This window comes from Akebia trifoliata, chromosome 5, assembly GCF_017979445.1.
Source record: "Akebia trifoliata isolate Shusen 1 chromosome 5, ASM1797944v1, whole genome shotgun sequence".
Classification (NCBI taxonomy): domain Eukaryota; kingdom Viridiplantae; phylum Streptophyta; class Magnoliopsida; order Ranunculales; family Lardizabalaceae; genus Akebia; species Akebia trifoliata.
In genome coordinates this window covers 35,258,414-35,280,985 of record NC_141379.1, presented here as the reverse complement: position 1 = coordinate 35,280,985, position 22,572 = coordinate 35,258,414, and the positions used below count along the sequence as shown (strand labels likewise).

At 34.2% G+C, this 22,572-nt stretch overlaps 4 protein-coding genes across 8 annotated transcripts; 2 read left to right on the top strand and 2 right to left on the bottom strand.

Moving 5' to 3' along the window:
- Window positions 1-162: 162 nt before the first annotated feature.
- Window positions 163-7,474, top strand: LOC147402597 (S-adenosyl-L-methionine-dependent methyltransferases superfamily protein). 3 transcript variants are annotated; one of them, XM_086444300.1, is made up of 10 exons: window positions 167-389; window positions 798-911; window positions 3,462-3,530; window positions 3,685-3,704; window positions 3,778-3,830; window positions 3,941-3,971; window positions 4,117-4,195; window positions 5,293-5,420; window positions 5,644-5,724; window positions 7,149-7,474. In XM_086444300.1, exons 1-9 carry the CDS (start codon window positions 215-217, stop codon window positions 5,686-5,688), a joined length of 714 nt encoding a protein of 237 aa, XP_086300426.1. In that variant the 5' UTR covers window positions 167-214; the 3' UTR covers window positions 5,689-5,724; window positions 7,149-7,474. The 3 variants fall into 3 exon arrangements, 2 of the variants coding, with proteins under 2 accessions (XP_086300427.1, XP_086300426.1); XR_015178927.1 differs by lacking the exon at window positions 7,149-7,474 and having other exon boundaries at window positions 163-389; window positions 5,229-5,420; window positions 5,644-5,672; XM_086444301.1 differs by lacking the exon at window positions 5,293-5,420 and having other exon boundaries at window positions 164-389.
- LOC147402596 (1-Cys peroxiredoxin A-like) lies at window positions 7,446-13,654 on the bottom strand. The gene is made up of 4 exons (XM_086444302.1): window positions 13,465-13,654; window positions 13,233-13,381; window positions 8,752-8,898; window positions 7,446-7,892 (listed from the first exon to the last, which is right to left on the bottom strand). The coding sequence occupies exons 1-4, from the start codon at window positions 13,580-13,582 to the stop codon at window positions 7,644-7,646; spliced, it is 663 nt and encodes a 220-aa protein (XP_086300428.1). The 5' UTR covers window positions 13,583-13,654; the 3' UTR covers window positions 7,446-7,643.
- A 295-nt stretch (window positions 13,655-13,949) lies between these two features.
- LOC147402595 (methyltransferase) lies at window positions 13,950-17,945 on the bottom strand. Of its 3 annotated transcripts, none has more exons than XM_086444297.1 (9): window positions 17,785-17,945; window positions 17,626-17,691; window positions 16,645-17,019; window positions 16,291-16,561; window positions 15,768-15,825; window positions 15,080-15,166; window positions 14,821-14,955; window positions 14,536-14,674; window positions 13,950-14,342 (listed from the first exon to the last, which is right to left on the bottom strand). In XM_086444297.1, exons 1-9 carry the CDS (start codon window positions 17,925-17,927, stop codon window positions 14,111-14,113), a joined length of 1,506 nt encoding a protein of 501 aa, XP_086300423.1. In that variant the 5' UTR covers window positions 17,928-17,945; the 3' UTR covers window positions 13,950-14,110. The 3 variants fall into 3 exon arrangements, with proteins under 3 accessions (XP_086300423.1, XP_086300424.1, XP_086300425.1); XM_086444298.1 differs by having other exon boundaries at window positions 13,950-14,339; XM_086444299.1 differs by having other exon boundaries at window positions 15,080-15,163.
- A 2,067-nt stretch (window positions 17,946-20,012) lies between these two features.
- LOC147402594 (ubiquitin-ribosomal protein eS31 fusion protein) lies at window positions 20,013-20,728 on the top strand. Its single transcript, XM_086444296.1, has one exon. The coding sequence runs from the start codon at window positions 20,075-20,077 to the stop codon at window positions 20,543-20,545; it is 471 nt and encodes a 156-aa protein (XP_086300422.1). The 5' UTR covers window positions 20,013-20,074; the 3' UTR covers window positions 20,546-20,728.
- The last annotated feature ends 1,844 nt before the right edge of the window (window positions 20,729-22,572 follow it).

Below are 22,572 nucleotides of genomic sequence, written 5' to 3'. Positions count from 1 at the left end.
TTCTTAAGCCAAAATTTTCTCCACCCAATCTACGTAGACGAAAATGTCCCCCCTCATTAATAACGTCAAACTGTCACACCTAATTCGAAATGACCAAAACACCCTTGAAAGTTGTAACACCTCCCTCCCTAGTCCCCACCCCTCAAAAACTGTAAGTTTACACAGAAATTACCTCAAAAAACAATTCGCTCCGAAGAGAGAGAGAGAGAGAGAGATGACATTGGGAGCGACGACGCAGGCGTATGGAGAACCGTCGTACTGGGACAATAGGTACACCCAAGATCCAGGACCGTTTGATTGGTACCAGAAATATCACTCCTTAGCTCCGCTTCTCCATCTTTACGTCCCTCGACATCATCGAATCCTCGTCGTTGGATGCGGTAACGCAGGTTGGTTGGTCCACATCTCGACTCTATGTTTTTGCTACAATGCCGTAATTTTACCGATAATTTGTTTCGGATTTTGCTCTGTTTAGGAGGATTTTAATTTTCTTCAGATTTTTCTTAGATTCGCAAAATAATGTGTTTGGTATTTAGATTTGTAATTGCTGCGTGATTTTTTTATTCAATTATTTTTAGAGGTTTAAAACTCCAGATCCCTTTTTTTGTGTTTCCAGTTCATTGGTGGATCTAATGTTGAAATTGCCCCAAATGATCTAGGTTTTCAAATATGATTCATAATGTTTCTGTGTTGAAGTTGTTTGATTTGATTTGATGTTTATGATTCTTGTAATTAAACAACTATGTTGATCAATTCGAATCACTGAAACTTTTATAAAAAAATAAAAATGGTGACAGTGCTCAGCGAAGACATGGTGAACGATGGTTACGAGGATGTTGTCAACATTGATATATCCTCTGTGGTGATTGAAGTTATGCAAAATAAGTATAGCGATCGTCCACAACTCAAATGTATCCTTTTTATTATTGTGAGTGAAATTGTAGAGGCTTTTTTGGATTCCCACTCCTTGAGATGTGAGAAATTCATGGTCAAACTGGTTGTTCTGAGATTTCCCAAAGTCCCAAGCTCTCTGATCTCCTGACCTTTCCCCTTAGTTGTTGTTGACAAGGCAAACTCTTGGTTCTTTGAAGGATTTTGGGAAAAAGTCTGAGATCTTGGTAAAGTGCCTGCCAAGGGTCCTTCGAAGAGCAAGTCAGTAAAAGATATGTAAAAAGAAGTGAATGAAGATAGTTAGGAAGGAAGGAGATGATGAATAGTAAGTTGCAAAGTGTATTCCTGCCTTTCGAGTGTGAAGAAGGGATTTTTCAGAATGTTATCTCAATCTTTGAGAGGGGGTTTTATAGTTTCGATTCTGGGAAAAATGTCATTACACGGTTAATCCAGGTGTATTGTTGAATAGGGTGTGAGCTGGTTATGGTTGCTGACTCTGCCTTTGGGTTTTGCACTCATACCTCATTAATGCTAACACTCGAGTTCGATTTAAAGGGTCTCAACGCATTAATTGTTGAGCTGATTTGATTTTACTGTTTGGGGGTTGGTGAGTCAGAGAATGTTGTTGTCAACGTTGTTCTAATAAACACCCGTAGATATCGCATTAAATGCGAAGATTTAACACCTTATTAAATTTTGATCGTCACGAGATTTTTATCTTATTATACCCAAGCTATTTAGAGTCTTTTACTTTGAGATGCTTTCTCGATTAATTAGACTTACTGGCCTCCGATCCATATCGTCTTACTTTGACTCGGATGACCTAATATCTTGGCTAGCTATGCGGTCCCCCAAGTCGGGGGTGTTTGATATTCAAATTGGACCCGTCAGGTCATAGGTGACATGTGTCCTTATCTCAAGATGTGACGAAAACAGGCTCCACTGAAATAATACTTTATCTTGTCTTCACCATTATTGCCCATGAAATTGTCAATGGTACAGTCCTTACAAGGGTTACTTGGTTCGATGAAAGTGAGTGAGTAGCATGGAGCCCATTTCTGCCACGCTCTGATATAATGGCACGTGGTCCATCAAATTTAGTGGGCCCAATCTAAAACATTGAGCAATGTCTAGCAAAGTCGTAGGATTGTCATAAAGAAATGTCGAGTAGACAACAATCAAGTGAACCATTGAAGTCGGTGTACAATCCAGTCAACTCTAAAGTCAAATCACCCAAATCAGAGTAATAACAGGATTGGAGGTCGGTAAGCCTCATTAGTTGGAAGAAGACTTCAGGTCAGAAGGTTTATTAATTCAGGCAAATAAATCTAAAACTTAATAAGACATAATTTATGATGATCACAGTCTTCCCATGTGTCAAATCTTCTCATTTAATGCGATATTTACAAGTACTTATTAAAACAACGATGATGGTGATATTCCCTTACTCATCCATCCCTAAATAGTGAAATCAAGTCAACTCAGCAATTAATGCGCTGAGACACTATAAATCAAACTCGAGTATTAGCATTAATGAGGGGTAAACACGAAATTCGAAGGTGAAGACAACAACCCAAAGCCAGCTCATGTCCCACTTGGCAAAATATGTGGACCATGTAACACCTGTCCCGAAGTCCGAACTATAAAACCCCTTCTCAAGGACTAAGAGAGGGTTCACAAAACCATCTCTTACACATAGAAAGAAGGAAAAATTCTTTGAAAATTACTATTCATCATCTTCCCCATTTCAAACTTCTTCTTCCCCATTAGTTTTTTGTATATTTTACTAACTTAATCTTTGGAGAATCTTTGGCAGGCATCACACCGAGGTCACATCCTTCTTCTTTTAACCTTTCAAAGAACCAAAGGTTTACCTTGTTAGCGCCAATCAAGGGGAAAGGTCGGGAGATCAAAGATCAGTAGGAAAAGTCGGGGAATTGTAGATTAGTCGGTCAATTGGTCCGAAGATCTTACACATCTCAAGGAGTGGAAGTCGTAAAAAGCATCCACAAGTAGGCATGCTTATTAGGTTGGACTATTTGTCACTATTTCTTCTGAATCTTCTTCTATCTATAAATATAAAAAAAGTGAATGGATACAAGCCACAAGTAGTTCCCAATGCATGTAGGGTTTTACTATAAGAAACATGCGACTTATGGTCTTGACTCTAGTAAAAACAAAAAAAAATTGGACCTATAGAGAAATCGATCCAAGAACAATAAAGCAAGATGCAAACACACACAAAACACAGAGATTTTTACGTGGTTCCCTCAAGATTGAGGTACGCCCACGGATCACATTGATTCCACTTTGAAGAGAAATTCGCAGTTATAGATTACACCCTTTCATCGAAAATAGAAATGTATACCCCAAGGAAAACCTAACTAAGGTTTTGCCAAGCACCAGTGAAATTACAAAAAAAACCCTTGGAAAAATTTCTTTCGGGAGTTCCGCTCCCAAACCCCCACCTTCCGGGTGGGGTGGGAGGAGCTAGCTACAAGGGTGTAACTATAAGGGTACCATGATAAGATTTTGTGTTATCTTGATTTTGCTATTCTGAACACAAGCAGATATTAGAATGGACGTTCGAGACATGAGTGGGTTTGAATCGGGTTCTTTCGATTCTGTTATTGATAAAGGTAGTGCTCTCTTCTCCACGTTTTAATCTTACATTTCGGCTTCTTTTTAACTTTCCGTTTTCTCAAGTTATATCATTTATTTGATTATAGAACCTAAAAAAGACTTAAAATCAATTGCTGAGTTTTGTTTCTTATGTGTTCTTAATGTTTTCAGGAACTTTTGATTCTATTATGGTAAGTATTATATACTTTAAATAATCCAATCTTTTTTGGAGAATTAATCACTCATAAGAAACTTTGTCAATAGTGTGGGCATAACTCAACACAGAACGCAACTAAAATGCTCGAAGAGGTTGGGAGGTATGATGAAACTATCAATAAGTAAAATTGTTTCTTATTGTTATCTCTCTTTTTTCCCTCCTTTTCTTGATCTGTGCATTGTATATTAAAGCAGTAAATGCCACTATCAGGGTCCTCAAGGATAATGGAGTGTACATTCTGGTATGTTTACATTCTTCTTCTTCTAAACACGATAGCAGTTTCTTTTCTTTTCTTTTCTTTTTTTTTCAAAATAACTTTGAACTACTCCAGCTTGCGAAAGAAGGATGTTTACAAGTATGAGTATACCCACTATTTACAAATGCAGATTACTTATGGAGCTCCAATGTATCGGCTATATTTGTTGAGAGAGCAGTGCTTGTGGACAATAAAACTCCATGTAATAGGTTAGCAAAAATCGTTCTTAGTATAATCGTCGTATTATACTAGGATTCCAAGTGGAAAAGAATTTTCATAAGGTCCTACTTACGAATCTTTTTTAACACTTGTGAAATTAGTAATGTTGCCTGAATGAAAATATACTTGAAAAACTTTCTTCTTGTTATGTTAGTTGCATCTGCAGTCTTCTTTGGGTAAAGGTAGTAGTTAACTGTATTTCTCTTACATTTCTATAGTTGAAATTGTGTTTGTCCTTGATATATGAGACCTTAGACCAAGACCAAACTTTTTCAATTTGGTGATCCATGCCATATTTTTTATCAAATTGTTTGCATGGAAATTTGATGTCATGACAGAAGGTTATGATGACGCTTCTGAAGACTTCCAGAAACCTGGATTTTTTTTTTTTCTGTTAAATTGTACTACAAGCTTCCAAAGCACTTTTTCAAATGTTCCCAACCCAATTTAATTCATATTATTTTGGATAACTAAATCAATGTATGCTCCAAAATCTTTATGAATTTTCTGAATGACTAAATCTCAAATATTCAAATTTTGGTATTTTTGGACATGTAGATCCCAATACTTCTGAGATAAATTTCTGGTTTTTGCCCTTCTATCTTTTCTTATAGATTCCAGTTTTTTTGTTGTTGCTTCACTTAGAAATTGGCAGTTCTTTTCCTTTCAGAACACTCCATGTGATGTTTCACTTGTTTTCTTGATGGATATTATGCCTGCTGTTTTCTGGTTGCTTTCATCATACCATTGTTGCAATAAATGGATGCTTTAACCATATACAACACTTCAGTTTTCAAATATAAATGTTATGTAAGTGACATATGTATCCTGTGTTCCCGCTACAACTGGGATGCAAATTCTACAAAATTCTTGTCATCTAGTAACTTTGGCAACCTAGAAGCCAAGAATTGTTGAAATTCCCATTTTTTAAGTTGTGGGACTTTCTTGGGTTCTTGCATTTCTATACGTCCAAATTGTGACTCATGTCCAAAACCTCTTATGAGCTTCCACTACTACTAGCAGTTCTTTTGAGGTTCTTTGGGCCCAAGTCAGGGTTAATCTGCCTGAGTGTTGCCAATTCTATCAGAGAAACTCGTTGCTGAGGGAAGCTCGGAGCAAAAAACATGGGACCTGACCAACCCATTGCCATTGGATTCGACTGACGACGTTCTAGGAAATCATACTGAAGTCCATTATATTTATGTCTGTACCAAGGTTAGCCAGTAATATATTTCCTTTTTCAGAAACTACTTGATTTTGTTTATGGTTCTAGTCTTAAAACATGGGCAACGTGCCTGACCAACCTATTTTGGTCCAGGAGATCTTTGAGTTGAGAGTCACACATAAACTTTTACTTGAAAATGCTGGGTCAATCAAGTTGGGATTTTAATTTATGCTTTGGTAACTTACTCAAACTTGTGTTCTACTTCATTCTTAGGACGAGTCTTTGAGAGCAGGATTGAAGCATGATATCAGCTGTTGAGGAAGAAGAAGAGATCTGCCAGAATTATTTATTGAGGTTTCTGTTCTCTTGTTTTTCATGAATTTATATTTATAAATATTACGCTAACTAGTTTTCTTTCTATGTTGTTTCTCCTTCACCTTCTTTTTTTAATTCATTCGGTTGTTTGAACTTACTAAATATATGATGGTATGAACAATGTCAAAATTTACCATATTGGATTTTAGTAATTTCATTGTTAAATTATGAGTCTGTGCTAAACATCCATGAATCAACAATTGTTAACATGTGTTGTTGATTATATTTGATATAACAAATGATCTATATATTTATATAAATGAATCAATTTATAAGATGGTTTGATCTCCACTAATAAATCATTGTAGACTGAATGATTGACGTGTTCTAGTTGAATGCTTATTAAAAAATTGAGTACCTATTATCATCAATAGAGGAATATATTTTTTGTCCATAACATATTTTCAACATATATGAAAATTCCAACGACGTGCTATGCATGAATTACTAAAGATCAAATAAGTAGTGGATACTTGTTCCATTAATTTTTGTGATGATAAAGTGACATTAGATGAAATGAGGAATAAAACTATAGGGATAATATGATCAGCGGCTTAAAATGTCAATAACTAACATCACACACACACACACACACACGTCAAAAAATAGACTCATTTGCTAGTTATAGAAAAATGCAAAAAAAAAAAAAAAAAGGAAAATTAATAATGATACCACCACCTTAGGTTTTGATGACTAATTGACTAATTTTACTATTTTGTTTCACTAGTAAGGTTATTAAGAAGAAAATTTTGATAAGTTGTAAAAAATCTTTTGGCATCATACATCTTTTCTTTGTTGCATCTGATTGTCACTAATCTTTCATTTTATACTTATTCTGAGTTGAGCCACTATGTTTGTGAATTTTCACCCTAGATCCTCTTGATTCGTAGCATTGGATTGCTGAACAATTTTGGATCCATTACAATTTCTACAGTTAAAAAAAAACAAAACAGAACAAAAACGGGAAAGAAGAAAAATGAAACTAGTTGATGATAATTACTTGGTTCAAGATATACTACAAATAAATCAACAAAGTTATTAGGAGCAAATATTTGATTAGTTGTAAAATCTTTAGCATTAAAGTATATCATATCTTTTTGTAAATAAATATAACTAATTTTGCATGAATTGTTTTTCTATACAAACCCACACATTGTAGCATATCGCCTCTATGCCTAGAGCCTAGAAGTTGCATCTCCGTCTTCATTTATTTTTCCTTTTCAAAGAAATTGAGAGTACATACTTCATAGTACCCATTACCCGATTCAACTGTTTATATTTTTTATTTTTAGTGAGATCGTTGATCATGACATGTCATGTATTTTTCATAGGATAGAAACAAAAACCTTGAGGCCATGTTTGTAAAACGTGGGATCTGACCAAGCCCTTGTCATTTTATGAAGGTACTTAAACCATGAAGAAAATCCAAGTAGTTGCTGAAAATCGATTTGGGTTTGTGTGGTAAGTATTCTGTGATTATTTGCTGACACATTGCTGATAAACATAATTAGGGGTCATTGGGAGCATCAACATGATCTATGAACTTTGATTATTAAATTATATTATCAGAAATCTAGAGATTTCTGGACTGTCGGTAGTTGTCACTTGTCAATGAACTGTGATTAGTGATTTGTATTTTGTGAACCGTGATTCAGTACTGTGATCATATGTGACCTCTGATCTTGCGTTTGTATCTAATATGAAACTTAAATTGAGTTCTTTGTTATAATCTTATTATTTATGTAGTTCAACCAACTACCAAGTTTGTTTTCTAGACAACATTCAACATGATCCATGAACTTTGTCATATACAACCAACTACCAAGTTTGTTTTCTAGACAACATTCACCTTTAGAAAAGAAAGGAAGGGCAGTAGAGAGGTGAAGTGGTGATGAATATCACCAGATGTTGGCGAAGCGGAGATAACTCTTGTTGGAAGGACTATTAGAGGTGATGTAACCCTGAGGGAACATTGCCCTTATTCGACCCATCGGCACACATGGGTGTATCGCCACTAAATCACCATCCTCCCAGTTCACCGGAGTCATCACCTTCTGCTGAGCTACCTTCTGCAGGGACACCACCACCCTCATTACCTCCTCCATGTTATGCCCTGCGCTCTCTGGGTAGACGAAGTTCAGCTTAACCTGAACACCAACCCCCTCCAATACAAAAACAAATTCCCAAAGTAAATAGGCTTATTTTCTTGGAACATAGAAAAATAAAAATAAAAATTGGTATTACCCATCATTGGAAATAAAAGGTTTTGAGCTCTATTTTATATAAATACTTTATGGTGGCAATAGAGGTCTATTGTACAGAAACAAAAGAAAAGAAAAGAAAAAAAACAAAGAAACAAACACACAGAACCCAAGGATTTATGTGGTTTGGTAAATGGTAATTACCTACAAGAAGAGCTAACAATCTACTATCAACAATGATAAGTTGTAAGATCTGAAATCTCTCAGCTACAAAAAAAAAACTGACAGAGCAATCAAAATGATAATTGTGTTTGGAAACACTTCTAAAGTCTGGAAACTAAATATCTGACTTCAGAAGTTTTATCCAGCATCCCCCCATCATTGGTTCAAAACTTATAAATTTCAGTTCTAGAGTCTGCAATTTGAAATGAAACAAAACGGAAATAAAGTTTCATTTAGACTTTTTACTAAAAACACAGTAAAACTCTCACCCTCTTTCTTGATTTAGCCTCTTGAAGTCCAACTTAGGAATATTAGGTACCTCACAATAACGTTGCTAATGAAGAAAATGAATAAAACCATTCTATAAAGAATGATTTGATTCAACGAGAACAATCTTCCTTTTTCTTTTTTAAAATATATCTGATAACAATATTCCATTATGGATAAAATTTTACATTCATTGTTATTTTACTAAAAAGAACTCTCCCATAAAATATTTGAAGAAATAGAGGGAGATAATTGGAAAATATTGCAGGGTTATATTAGTAAATGACCTAATGGACAACAAAGGAAACTCCAATACCTTCATATCGGATCCCACAAGAAGAAGAGCTCGATATGGAAGATGGTTTCCATGGGAATCTTTGTCGTTTGGGGCCACCATATTGAGCTGACTGATGATATCTCCGTTAGGATCGGCTATGATCGGATAGCTTACCCTGCACCCGGGCTGCATGCCACATGTAATACATTATGTCAATTTTTATCAAATAATACACTTCGAATGATATACACACATCATTGTTTGGATTAATAGATAAAATGCATACTGTAAACACCTCAATTTGAATGGATCCAACTTAAAAAGGGCTAAAAGAAGACATATTTTTGTCAAAAAATCGTCAACAGATATAAGAGTCCAGATATTCAAAATTCGATGTTTTATTCAAAATAAAAGTCTTAGGACTTTCAAATAGTCATATGAGTCTACTATAAGGTTTACCTAATTTCTAAAACCTATCTTTATTTATAATCTAACCTCAAGTCCAAGTTCTCACCAAATCCATCTCAACCCAATCCAATCCTATACATATCAGATCCAATCCAACTACTAAGCCCATTGGACCTAAACTAATTCTGAATACAACCCAACCTAAACCATTATTCAATCCCAAGTTCAAGCCCCTACTCTAGTCCAAACTCATATTCATGTTCATAATTATAACCAATCAAGATTCATATAACCTTTGATTATCAAGGTGGACACAACCCCACAACCAATCTCCCAAAAGAAATCATTTTCATCATCCCATCACTATTTCCACATCATATCACATGCCACCATTTAACCCTATCACATTCTCCTCAAAATACTGTATAAGTCATCTCCATAACCCTCACACCCCTACTCCTTAATTAACTCACATAACCCATACACCTCCATACCTTTTTGTCATGTATCACCATATCTTTCACTTTCCCAAAATCAAAAAACCTATTCATCTTACATAATCATTCTTCTAACCAACACCCACACCCCTTAATCTCACCTAACTCTCAACCCATATGGGTCAAGTAATCCATTTCAACCCCTTTTACCAAGTTTACCGTCCCCTAATTACAAATTCCCTACACCTTATTCACAAATCTCAAATCATTTACCATCATTTTCTATTTTTATTTTTTTCCATACCATTCTACCCCTAAAAAATTCTTAAAATCTATAAAAACTCACCCCTCTCACAAACCCCCAAGACTTGAACCTACTCTTTCAAGCTTCAACCTCTCAAAAAAAAAATTTTAATTTCATTCATCTCTCTACTAATCTACATACCCCCTTTCTCTTACTCTTTTCTCAAAAGACAAAATAAAATATATCTAACATAAACATTTGGATCAAAGACTCAAAAGGAAGAAAAAGAAACTTAAAGCTTTAAGGTGAGTGTAGGAAAATAATTCCCTCTCTCCCCTCTCCATTTCCATCTTCTATCTCCCCCTTTCACATTTCTTTTTCTTTTGATTTTGAAAGTTCATCTCCTTTAAATTGTAAGTTTTTGTAGTCTATTCACCATGTGATTCCTCTCTTGATGAAGTGAATAAAATCCCTCAAAAATTGATAGTACAAGTTTTATTTCCACCATTTTCTCTTTCTAGATTTTCTAAAATGAAAAATGACAAATGCATAGGCTACCACCCATGGCAAAGGGAATATGATGCGTAACACCTTTCCTATTTCTTAAAATGGACATTCTTACCTAGATCTTAGGTAGATTAGTATCATATCTGTAAGAGAGTCACTACGACAAAAATTGATTTTTCTAAAATTATTTTTCGGGCGCCCATTCACACCCTATTCTAAAAAAGAATGGTGGCGACTCCAAATCCAAGTAGAGAATGGATTTTTAATAAAAAAAAATTCATGTTTACATATACAAGAGAAAATATTAACATTTCATAAGTGAATGTAGAAGAAAGAAAATATGTCAATGAAAAAGTTCATCATACTCCTTTAAACACAAGAGAGAATATTGAGATAAATGGTGTAAGACATTTCCTTAAGAATTAATAAAAATTACTTTAAAATGGATAAATCATTCTTTAGAGTTTGACAAACTTGTACTTAAATGTTGACAAATCTTACACAGACATCTCCCAAGTAGTTGACGGAAAGTTTGTGAAATTTTAGCGTTGACTTATACTTTTTATTATGTTAACAATATCTTAATCCAGTGTTGACATACTCTTTATTTAACATTAATAGATCAAGAGTAATTATGGTGAATTCTACCAATTGTTGATGAACTATTTTACTAAGTCGAAGCTTTGTGATATTGATGCCTTCATCGATATTGTCATTATTAGGGTGAAAAAGCATTTTCAATGATTTTATTGGACATTTAGACTTTCTGTGAAAAGTTATAAGAATAATCTTCATCCAATAATGTTAATTAATAACACATTTTGTTCGAATTGTAAGTGATTGGGCCATCATCGTAGATCTTGTAGCAATTGACAATCTGAAGAACCATTATTACATCTTCTAATTATCAATGCCTATTTTACTCGTTAGCAGTTAGCACATTTGTAGATAACTATCAACGAAACTTCATACAAAATTGACAAGTCATGAAAATAATGTTGACAAACTTTGGCATAAATGGTTGAGAAATCTTAAATCAAATTGATCAAAGAAAAATAATTGGCCTAGACAATTAACAAATCTTTAAATATCAATTAAAGTTTCATTTGTAAGTCGAAAGTTGTTAAGACTTCTAACTTGACCATGTTTGATGGAATGTTTATTACACAGTATCTTAAATAATTACATAAAGAGTTTTGATAGTCTCATGATCATATGAATTTTCAAACATAACAAAATATTAGTAAATCCTACTTCAATGATTAGATTATGAAATATCCATTAATATATAGTGTTAACATACATGTCTCTAAGTGAGGACAAATCATTATTTAGAGATTGACAAGACTAGTGATTTTTAATTTTGATTTGACATAATTCTCAGTTGTTCGATTCAAATCATTTTTATGATTAACATCACTTAGAATATGTTTCAGATTTTGTTACTAATTTTTTTAAATTATTTTTTTGATAAAAACAACAATATATATCTCAATAAAATTGGATAGTTCACAAATTCAATCACATCATTATTAGATTTTTTGGTAAATGTGAGTAAAGACACTTGCTTTTTAATAATTTGTTCATGGTATTTTTGTAGTTTTCATTAAGTTTAAAGGGTTTTTTTTATTATTATTAATTTTTTAAATTTAAATTTTATGCGTATCTCAAGAAAATTGAAAAGGTTCTTAAAGCAAACAACATATTAGATTACCCAACAAACATCTCCTTAAACATGTTGAAGTGAAATTTTATAGTTCGTTTTTTTATGACATTTCAATGATTATCACAAAGTATAAGGATATTATGATCATAAAGTAATGAAATGGTAAATCCAAAAGTGCAGTCACGTATTTTGATGATAAACAATTTTTAAATTTTTTTAACCATTATCATCTTTTTTATATTACCCTTAGAACGTCAAATGTACAGTTGCGAAGAGAGCATATTCATAGAGATTCCACCAACAGAACCCCTAGGAAATCGATGTTTTAACCGACTCGAAAGACTTTCAACTGACCTAGTGAGTTGGTTCAAACGAATTCTAAGGCTCAAGTTATAATATTTTGGTTATTTAGAAAACCCCTCTCAATCATGCCAATATTTGACATAACATTGCATTTACTACCCTTTGACCATGATTTTCTATAAGGGACTAACATAAAACAACTGAAACACTCGTTGCCAAAAACCATTGATTTCCCCTCGAAACAGTCTAAACAATCCTATCATACACAATATAAAAGATGGATTTTGGAAAGAAATTGGGGGAGGAGGTTTTTCCATTATTTTAATATGAGTCGTGATAATCTAACTACCCCATGGCAAACTCAATCAACCATCCTGATGTGACAAGTTCGAGAACCGTAGATCTACGCTCCTCAGGATACATGTCTGCACTTCCCCATAAAAGTGTATCTCGAGGGAATCATGTATCCCAAAGAGCATAGATCTACGATTACCAAATTTATCACGTCAGGTAGTCGATTGAGTATGCCGCGTAGGGTAGTCAGATTATCACAACACTTTTACTATTGAGTCGTGTTGGAGTAACATTGATATTGAAATCGTTTGAGACGTTGGTGTGCACATAACCATAGATACTTCTTACTCATATTTCGATGAAAAACATCTATGGTTCTATAGACACATCCAGGCCAACAATGCCTGAAACAATGTCAATTTCAATGGTACTTCAGATCTTCCTTTAATTAATATTAGTCTAACATAGGAGAGTATATGTCATCCTTTTGAAAAAGAGTCAGTGATGAATGCATGCGATCTTGGTAAGCGACCATAGATCGTACCAAGACTGCATGCATTCATCATTATTCTTTGAAAAAACACAAGGGGGCAGGCATCTCAAATATTAATCAAAACCTCTCTTCTATATTTCTCTCAAATAATAACAGATAGATGCTAACCCTATAGGCTTCGACGTCTTTGATCCAATCTTGATGTGATTGGAGATCGTTGCAAGAGATGGCCAAAACTTTAACCCCTCTTTTATCGAACTCTACTGCATAGGCTGCCATCTCAGCCAATTCTGTTGTGCTTACACCCTTAAAATCACCTACATACACAACCATACATGTAATTAAATCAACCTAACCGATAACCTTAATAAGTCAGAGAGAGAGAGAGAGAGAGAGAGACCAGGGTGAGCGAAGATGATAGCCCAGCTGTGTCCAATGTAGTCGTAGATCTTGAATTTTCCATGAGTGCTCTCCACTTCCAGGTTCGGAACAGTACCACCGAGAGTCAGACCCGGCATTTTCAGTACCCAAAACGATACGTAACGGTTCTGAACTAAGAATAGAGACTCTCTCAAAGGAGAAATGGAGATATGGGGGGTTGTTTGATAGTTTTTAACTTGTTCGGTGCATGAGGAGAACGTGGCAGTAGTTGTGGACAGGTTTATGGCCGTCAGATCATCATCATCATCATTTCTAAATGGATTTTTTTTGGGTCCAACGACGTTGGACACTTAAGAGTCCGACGAACCACTGCAATGCAAAGAAAAAATATAGGGGAAATTCCCTCCCATCTCAGCTACTCATTTCATTATTCATACTAGAATTTAGAACTCAAAACTATTACATTAAACCCACTCAAACATAGTTTAGAACTCAACCAAGTCGAATCGAAACGCAGCCAACTCAACTCGATGAAACTCAAGGAGTCAGATTACAGAGAATCAATCTTTTCTTCAAAAATTTCATTAATGATAAAAATGTGAATGATGGACGGCTCAGTTTTTTCCTCATTTAACTCACAAAAGGAATGAGAATGCCTCGACACATTACAAGTGATTGGTGTTCTTGGCAATCAGTAAATGGTTTTCTGGAGAGATGTTTGATGGGACATACTTCACAAGCTGTGCTTCCAAACCACGCTCCTTAAGCCACATAAGCCTCCCCATGTCGATGATCTCCTTGCACATCAACCCCAGTACTGCTCTCTCTACTGCAGGAATACTCCTCACAATTTCTTCAACTCCACAGACATCCACACCACAGTCTTTCTTCTCACTACTGCACCAAGAACCAATGATCACTTAGTCAAAAAAGCATTATATTTTCTTGTTTTAGAAATGAATTTCTAACAAAGATCGCAAGAACTCGTTCAGTATGATTGGATTTAACAGATAAGAGGCATTTTTCAATTTCCTCGTAATCTATTCCTAGAAAGAATTTAGAGCAACATGAAATAAGTAGAATTACATACATGGAGTTTAGAGATAAACCCCTATCGACCATATCAGAAAGATCTGAGCCATGATCTGCATCTACTGCCCAGCTGGTAAACCATGTAATTGCATGGAAGTCGTCCTTTGTGAACCCCATGTTAGCTATGTAACTTTTATCTGCAGACAGCCAAAACAAATTATTTAACGGCTACAATGAGAATATCAAAACCCACAAAAAAGATAAAAGACGGCCAGATTTTCAGAAGAAATGTGGATTATGTAAACTAAGAATTCATATATCTACAAGGAGAATGAGAGATTACTTATGTAGTGCTTCCATTGGCAAAGATGATGACAACATGTTGCAATGGCAACGCCTTTCAAATTACAGCTACTACTTGAAAGTGCAGTCTTATCTTGGTTACATTTTTGGGGAAGACAACATCTTAAAGTCAAATCTGCGCCAATAATTTTGATGGAAATCTTAAATCAAATTCAAATTGCAAATAATCTCGTAAAACCACTATGAATTGTGAACTTATTTCCTTTAGGTCAAGTTGAAGAACGTAATCAGGTGTTTACCTGTCGCAGGTCCACAAAGATGTTTCCCAGTTGCCAGGTAAGGAGCTCCCTTCAAAGATTCGACGGCATTCAAGTCTAGATCCTCTACTGCAAAGGTCAAATTTAAGTGTGAAATAGAAGTTTGAAGTAAAACAATGGAAGTCATGAAGAACTGCACCAAAATCTAATGGAGCATTCATACAAAGTCATTGCTTGAGGGATGTGTTTTCTCCACTAAGAAACTAAAACTGTAATAAACTGAACGATATATTAATAGTTAACTAAGTATGGGTATATTTCAACAACATGAAAATTTACGAAGGCTCAAAAGTGATACCGATGGCTAATATTATCAAAGGTATGACTAATTGATCCATCAAAGGCTTCAGACAAACCTGACGAAATTTAACATTTACAGTGGGAATAATGAAGAAGAGTAGTTCTTTAACCTTTAATAAATGGCAAATGTTCTTAAATGAAATTATATGTTAACTATTTTTTTCTTCTAAGAAAGGCTTTTGTAAGGATTATTGCAAATGTTACAAGTACAATAAAGTAATCTTTGGACATAATCAAGTATCTGCAATACCTTTACAGTAATCTTTTGACCAAATCAAGTATCTATCCTCGCATTATAAGTCATAAAAGTGAAAGAAAGAATTTTAGAACCACATAAATTTCTGGAAATAATAGAATTCTGAAAGCTTACTGTCAATTCTCAACCGCTCCAATATCAAGCTCTCCTTTTGTCGCAGACTTCGATCAGCCTAGACGTTCCATTAACATACGAACAAGAAAGATGAAATTTGGATTAATCTTAGTTTGGTAAACCAGTGAAACCTATAACTTACTTAAATTACGAATTCTTTCTAACTCTAGTATTCACTTTACAGAACATATCTTCAAGTTTAGTTAACCCCAAGGGGTTGGCACAGAGGCAAGCCGAGCCTTGATAAGCTCCTTAGGAAGAGTAGGTCAAGTGTTCGAAACCCCATGAAGTTATGAATTTCTTGGGGCCACCCTCCAGGGTCTAGTTGACCCTTGACTCAACCTGTTGCACACAGGACTTTCCGAGGGGGTGGTGCGTGTGACCGCGGGATTAGTCCCACCCAAAGGGTGGGGATACCCACGATATCCTAAAAAAAAAAAAATCTTCAGGTTTAGTTACTTAAAGAACCAGAAAAATTGCCTCTATAAAAAAAATGCAATTATGAGTGTCAAACACAAGTTACCTTCAGCTTGCAAGATTTCCTTTCGATTAGAAACACTTTCTTGATTCCATAACAATCGGCTAGCATCTGTGTCAAATACCCTCTCCCAGCTCCAAACTCAACTATCGCGGGGACACCATTATCATATTCAGATGGCCCATTACAGTCTAATTGTTCCCCAAGATGTGTACCAGCTACATTTTTAATGGGGTTATCCAACACTCCAAATTCTTCCAAGTTTCCAAGAATAGATGCCTGTTGTACAACATGCTTCTCTTGAAAGGGCAGTTTCCTACAATCAAATCAACCCATGTCATCAATTTGGTAATTTACAATGTACTCTATTATAGAAGTTGAAAACCTAACTTTGCTTACCGGTCTACTTCTTTGTTCATCCATATACCACAAGCTTCAGGTTTCTTATACGAGTCTCTAAGACCTGAACATATCAAAGGATGAACTGATTTGATCTTTCTAATTAGTTCAGAAAATTCGGGCACAGTTCTTTTATATACAGCATTCCTTTTCATGTCTGAGGTGACAATATCCGCAGACCCAAAACCGGATTTAATAGAAAAGGCAATATTTTCGTTGTTCCCCAAAACGGGATCTTCTTCTTCTTCTTGATCTTCTTCATCAATGCCGCCATTAATCCCTTTTTTGTAGAAAGGTTGCAGTCTCAAGGATTCCGCTTGTTTCAAAAGTGGGCATTTTTTAATATGTGCCTCGAGATTTTCTTGAAGTACAGAGCTTTTCAATTTAAGTGAAACAACAATGAAAAATCAAGAAACAGAGAATATGGCATTAACATTTCAAGGGACCGTTTGGATAGCAGTTTTGTACAAATATATATATATATAGGGAATGGATCAAGGGACATGTGAAAAAACATATGTAAAAATAATGTCACATTAATAAATTTTCAAAATATGGGTTAGAAGTTTCGGATTGAGCTGATTTTTTGTGAGGATGATCTCTATGATGGGAAGATCGTCCCCAAAAAAAAAAACGGTCCAATCTGAAACTCCTAACCCCATTAAAAGTGATTTAGAATGTGGACCATCCATTTTTTGCCAATTTTTTTCAATAATTGGTAAATCACTTTTGATGGATTTAGAAATTTCAGATTGAGCTGATTTTTTGTAAGGATGATCTTCTCATCATAGTGACCATCCTCGCAAAAAATTAGCTCAATCCAAAATCTCTAACCCATATTTTGAAAAACCATTGTTTTTACATATGTCCCTTGAACCGCCCCCATATATATGTGTGCAAATGCAACAACCCAAACAGACCCTAAAAGCTTGAAAACGATAAAATTAGTTTTTATCTACTTGAGAGTATAGAAAAGCTTACTGAGATGGGTCTATTGGGCATGGAATCCTCTGTTCTTCTGACTTGGGATTATGGTTTCCGCAGAATCTATGTCGTTAGATCAAGAAAAACGCAAAATCAGATGTCGAAGAAAATCAATATTGAAATTAAAAATAGAAAGATAGAGAGAGAGGGATTTACAAAGAATCTTTGAGTGGGTTGTTTGCACAGAATCGATTCTTCCTGGGGAGCCAGAAATTACAGTTGCACCGTGGTGTCTCCATTTTCTTCTGAACTGTAAGGGCAACTCCAACAGCGTTACCCATCTCCATCTCCATCTCCATCTCCTAAGTTTTCATACCCTCGTCGTATCGTGAACATTCATTTTCTTTGAAGAGCTACTATTGACACCCTACTTTTACTATTTACACTCCATTAATAAAATTTGGTAAATTACCAATTCATGGGCTGAATATGACAAAATTTCAATTCCAGTAAACTGTTTATTTTAATTTTGAAAACAAATTTTCCCGAGTCACTTTAACAATCAACCATCTCGTTGATAAATTACTAGCATTCTTGTCAGTAGAAATATCAAGGGTATTTAACTTTGACCTTACCTACGATCTCGTTGATAATTTATCAGCAAAATCGTTGATTAGACAAGCCACTTTAGAATTATCAGCAATCTTGTTGGTAATTTATTAGCAAGATCGATGATTATAAAAGTGAAGATCTCGGTGAAAAATATATTTTGAAAATTAAAATGAACAGTGTATTAGGATTGTTTTTTTGCCTTAAGTTATGCACATTTACAAAAGTTTCTCTAAAAAATAAGTCAATAGATGAAAATAAGTAAAATTAAGGGTTTCGATAAACTCTCTTTTTTAGATTTTTATTGGTTAGATTTAGGATTTTATAATGCTTTGTAAGTTGAAGTAATATCTTGAGCCAAACTGTTTGTGATGTTTGAATGGTGTATTTTTCATCTTTAATTAGTGTGTGATAAATAATTTAGAAAATTGAGGTGTAATTAGTAAAAGTTGGGGTGTTGATAGTAGTTCTCTTTTGTAGGAAAAAAAAATTGATTAACAGTGGAAAAGATATCATTTATTGATTTAGTCTAACTAAAGTAATATTTGAATTTGATAAGAAATAGTTTATACATATATATATATATATATATATAATATATATAATATATATATATATATAGATATATATATATATATTTTTTAAATATTTATATTAAAACTTGGATCACTTTATATATTTATTTTTGTGTAATCCTTATAGTTCTTTGATATATGTTTTTTTCTCGCCACCATTTTTTGCTCCCCCCTCGTTCGTTCGTCCTCTACTTCACACACTTCCATTATTTTTCCTTGTGTGTATCCCTAAAAAAAAGAACTATGATTTTGTATCCTTGCCATGTCAACAACATACAAGTTGTGTATGTTTTGCCAAATCAATTTATCACGACTCTTTTTCTTATTTGCATCTACAAAAGTTTCAACGAACATTTCATGATATGAGAAAGCAATATCCTTAGAATTTACAAAGCATACTAAAAATGACCAAGGAAATCTCAACTATTGATCTAGGGATTATTTGAAAATACCCACACAAAAAAAAAAAAAATCAAACAAAGTTTCATTCATTAGGTCAATATAAAGATTTCATCAAATAGAGAATTCAACCTTGCTCTTGAGTTGTAGAGTGGATAAATCAAACAAATACTACTTACTATATGTTTAAAAATCCCTTAAAATGGTTGAGATGCAAAATCAAATTGCTCCACTAATCAATTCAAAAAGATATGATAGAAACCTGTTGTATAATATTCAATAATATGATACTAAGTACTTTCAACTAGATTTGATAATATCATACTCACAATGAAAATTTTATACAGTTTCATTCTAAACAAAAAAAAAGTTACGTTTTTTTTTTTTTTTTAATGTAATGTGAATTTTTTTTTTCTTTTATTAAGGTAATTTGATTATTTTACCATTTTTTTATTTTCTATTTTAAATGGTTGCATGGAACGCAAGTGCAGCTAGAAGTTTCTAATCCATCCCAGATATTTAGAAAACTTGTCAAAGATTAGAGTTGTGCTGGGGTGACTCAGAATTTACTGTGATTATCACAATTCTGACGTGGCATGGATAGATGACCTTAAATGGTTTTTAAAACTTGTCAAAGATTAGAGTCGTGTTGGGGTGACTCAGAAGTTACTGTGATTATCACAATTCTGACGTCAGACTTGTGAGAATCGCAGTAAAAGCCCTGTGTCATTCCAGTATTTTGATCAGGGATGTTTTCGTAATTCACGATATACTCACCATAGAATTAAAAAATTTGTCTAGGGATCTTTTCGTAATTTACGATATAATACCCGAAACCCTAGACCTATAAATACCTTACCTCGTTATCTTTTTAAGTCAAAAATCCCAATCTGCTTTCGGTTTCTCCACCCTTTTGCGCGAAGATGCAGATCTTCGTGAAAACCCTAACGGGGAAGACAATAACCCTAGAGGTTGAATCTTCAGACACGATCGACAATGTCAAGGCCAAGATCCAAGACAAGGAGGGCATCCCTCCAGATCAACAACGCCTCATCTTCGCTGGAAAACAACTCGAAGATGGTCGAACCCTAGCTGATTACAACATCCAGAAGGAATCAACGCTTCATTTAGTTCTTCGATTGAGGGGAGGAGCGAAGAAGCGAAAGAAGAAGACCTACACAAAGCCCAAGAAGATCAAGCACAAGAAGAAGAAGGTCAAGCTCGCTGTGTTGCAGTTCTACAAGGTGGATGACTCGGGTAAGGTTCAGAGGCTGAGGAAGGAGTGCCCGAATGCTGAGTGTGGCGCGGGGACGTTCATGGCGAACCACTTTGATCGTCACTACTGTGGTAAGTGTGGGCTTACCTATGTTTACCAGAAGGCCGGAGGTGAGTAAATGATCATTGGATGAGAGAGAGAATTATAATATGGAGAACTGGTTTTAAGTTTTTTTTTTTTTCCTGTTTGAGTAGTTGGTACTGTTTTTAAATTTTCCTCAATAATGAGGTAGAATTCTGTTTGGATCCATGTTATTTCTTGCTTTGAGTTAATTAGGAAAGATATTGCATTTTATATTTAATTTCTCTGAGTCTGAATGGTAATTAGGGTTTATCTCGTTGAAACTGAAGTGAGATTTGGTTTCTAGCTCTTTTGAAAACAGGTTATGAATGGTTTAAGGTTTATATCTTAATTTGTGCTTTATTTATGTGTTGTGATATTCTTAGCAATCAAAGATATCTGATTGGATGGATGGCTGAGTTTAAAATAGCTGCTTTTATAATTATGTTTTTTATTTATTCTACCTTCAATGGTAGAGACATTTTCAGACGAATGACATGCTGGTATATTGTGAATATTGGGATTTAGAAATTAAGATCTTACTGGGTTCAATGTGAGACCTTGACATAGAAGCTTAGTTATTTTTTTTTTTTTTACAGAATAGTAGGATATATTTAAAGACGACAAGAAGAATTGCAAACTTTTGGGGATCCAAATCTATTTTAAAATTTGAAAACTAATCTCAGGATGTCAGTTGAGTAAAGTCGAGTTCTAAAATTTAGAATTATATTTATTTTTTGTTTATTAAAATGGGCATTAAATGTAGAACAACTTTGTTTGGTTTCTAATCGGTCTTGGGGAAATTTTTGAGTCAAGTTGACTGAGTTGATTGAAATGCAATCTATTACCGAATGAGTTATCCTGGCTGGGTTTTGAGTCAAATTTTTGTAAAATATAGAACTTCATTGTTTTATTTCTTCATTTCTATGGTGTATTGAAGTTTGTTAAGCAACCCTGCAAATGAGGTGATTGTGTAGTAAAGAACTCTGGCACTCTTGGTGTTTTTTGTTCATATAGATTAGCATATGTAAGAGTTGTATAGAACTTCTTAGTAATTTCTATTATAGATCTTTCTGGGTTCGTATCATGATAGGCTTGCTAGTTCATCAAAAAGGTTGTAGAATGATACAAAGATTGTCTTCATACATTGATGATCTTTGCTTTGGGTGGTTGGACTCTATGAAGAGACCTTGAGATCAGGTGATTGTATAAAGAACTCAGGTACTCTAGGTATTAGTATTCCAATGTATTAGCAGTGTTTGTAGAAAGATTCTTAGAGTAATTTCTTCTATAGATGATCCAAGAAGGTTATAGAAGAACTTATCATTATCTTCATGGACACACGATGTGAAGGCTAAGTTATTGTTATTTTGTTTATTCCATCTTTCACAAAGATGGCATTCTATTGAAACAGTGTCTCCATACACTCTTGCATTGATGTGTATACTAATCATAATGGTGAAAAATGAGGCGCGGTTGCAACTATATCAGGAATGGTAATAGTCACCCTGAACTTCGTTTGTAATTATTAAGTTGGTATTATATTGAAATCTTAGTTTTGGATGTCCAAAATACAAAAAATATGTATACTACTTCAAATCATCTTAGTGTTGCTTGAGGTGAGAAGAAAAAAAGAAAGAGAGAAATATTGAGAGCTGGTGATAATTGGTCATTCTAGCCCATGTCAATTTCACTAGAAGAATACATAAAAGGGGGAAAAAAAAGAGATCATAAATGAGGATAATGGGTTGGTGTGAATTTATAATGTGAGCATCTATAAAAGAACAATGACGAGATGGAGGTGGTCATGGTTCCACTAATGTCAATCTTGGATGAAGAAAAAGAAGGAAGATGATGTGAAAGGGTGATGGATTGCATCATCTATGTGAATCTCATTTAATGATGAATAAAAAGGGAAAAAAAGTAGTGGAAACAAGAGATCATGGGATAGCATACTAAATAATTATTCTAGTTATTGTATCTCATTGTCGTCATCTCTCTTTTCTTTTCTTATTTATTTATTTATTGAAGATTGACATTAAAGATCTACGTTAAATAAAAAATTTTATCAATATTTACATTAAT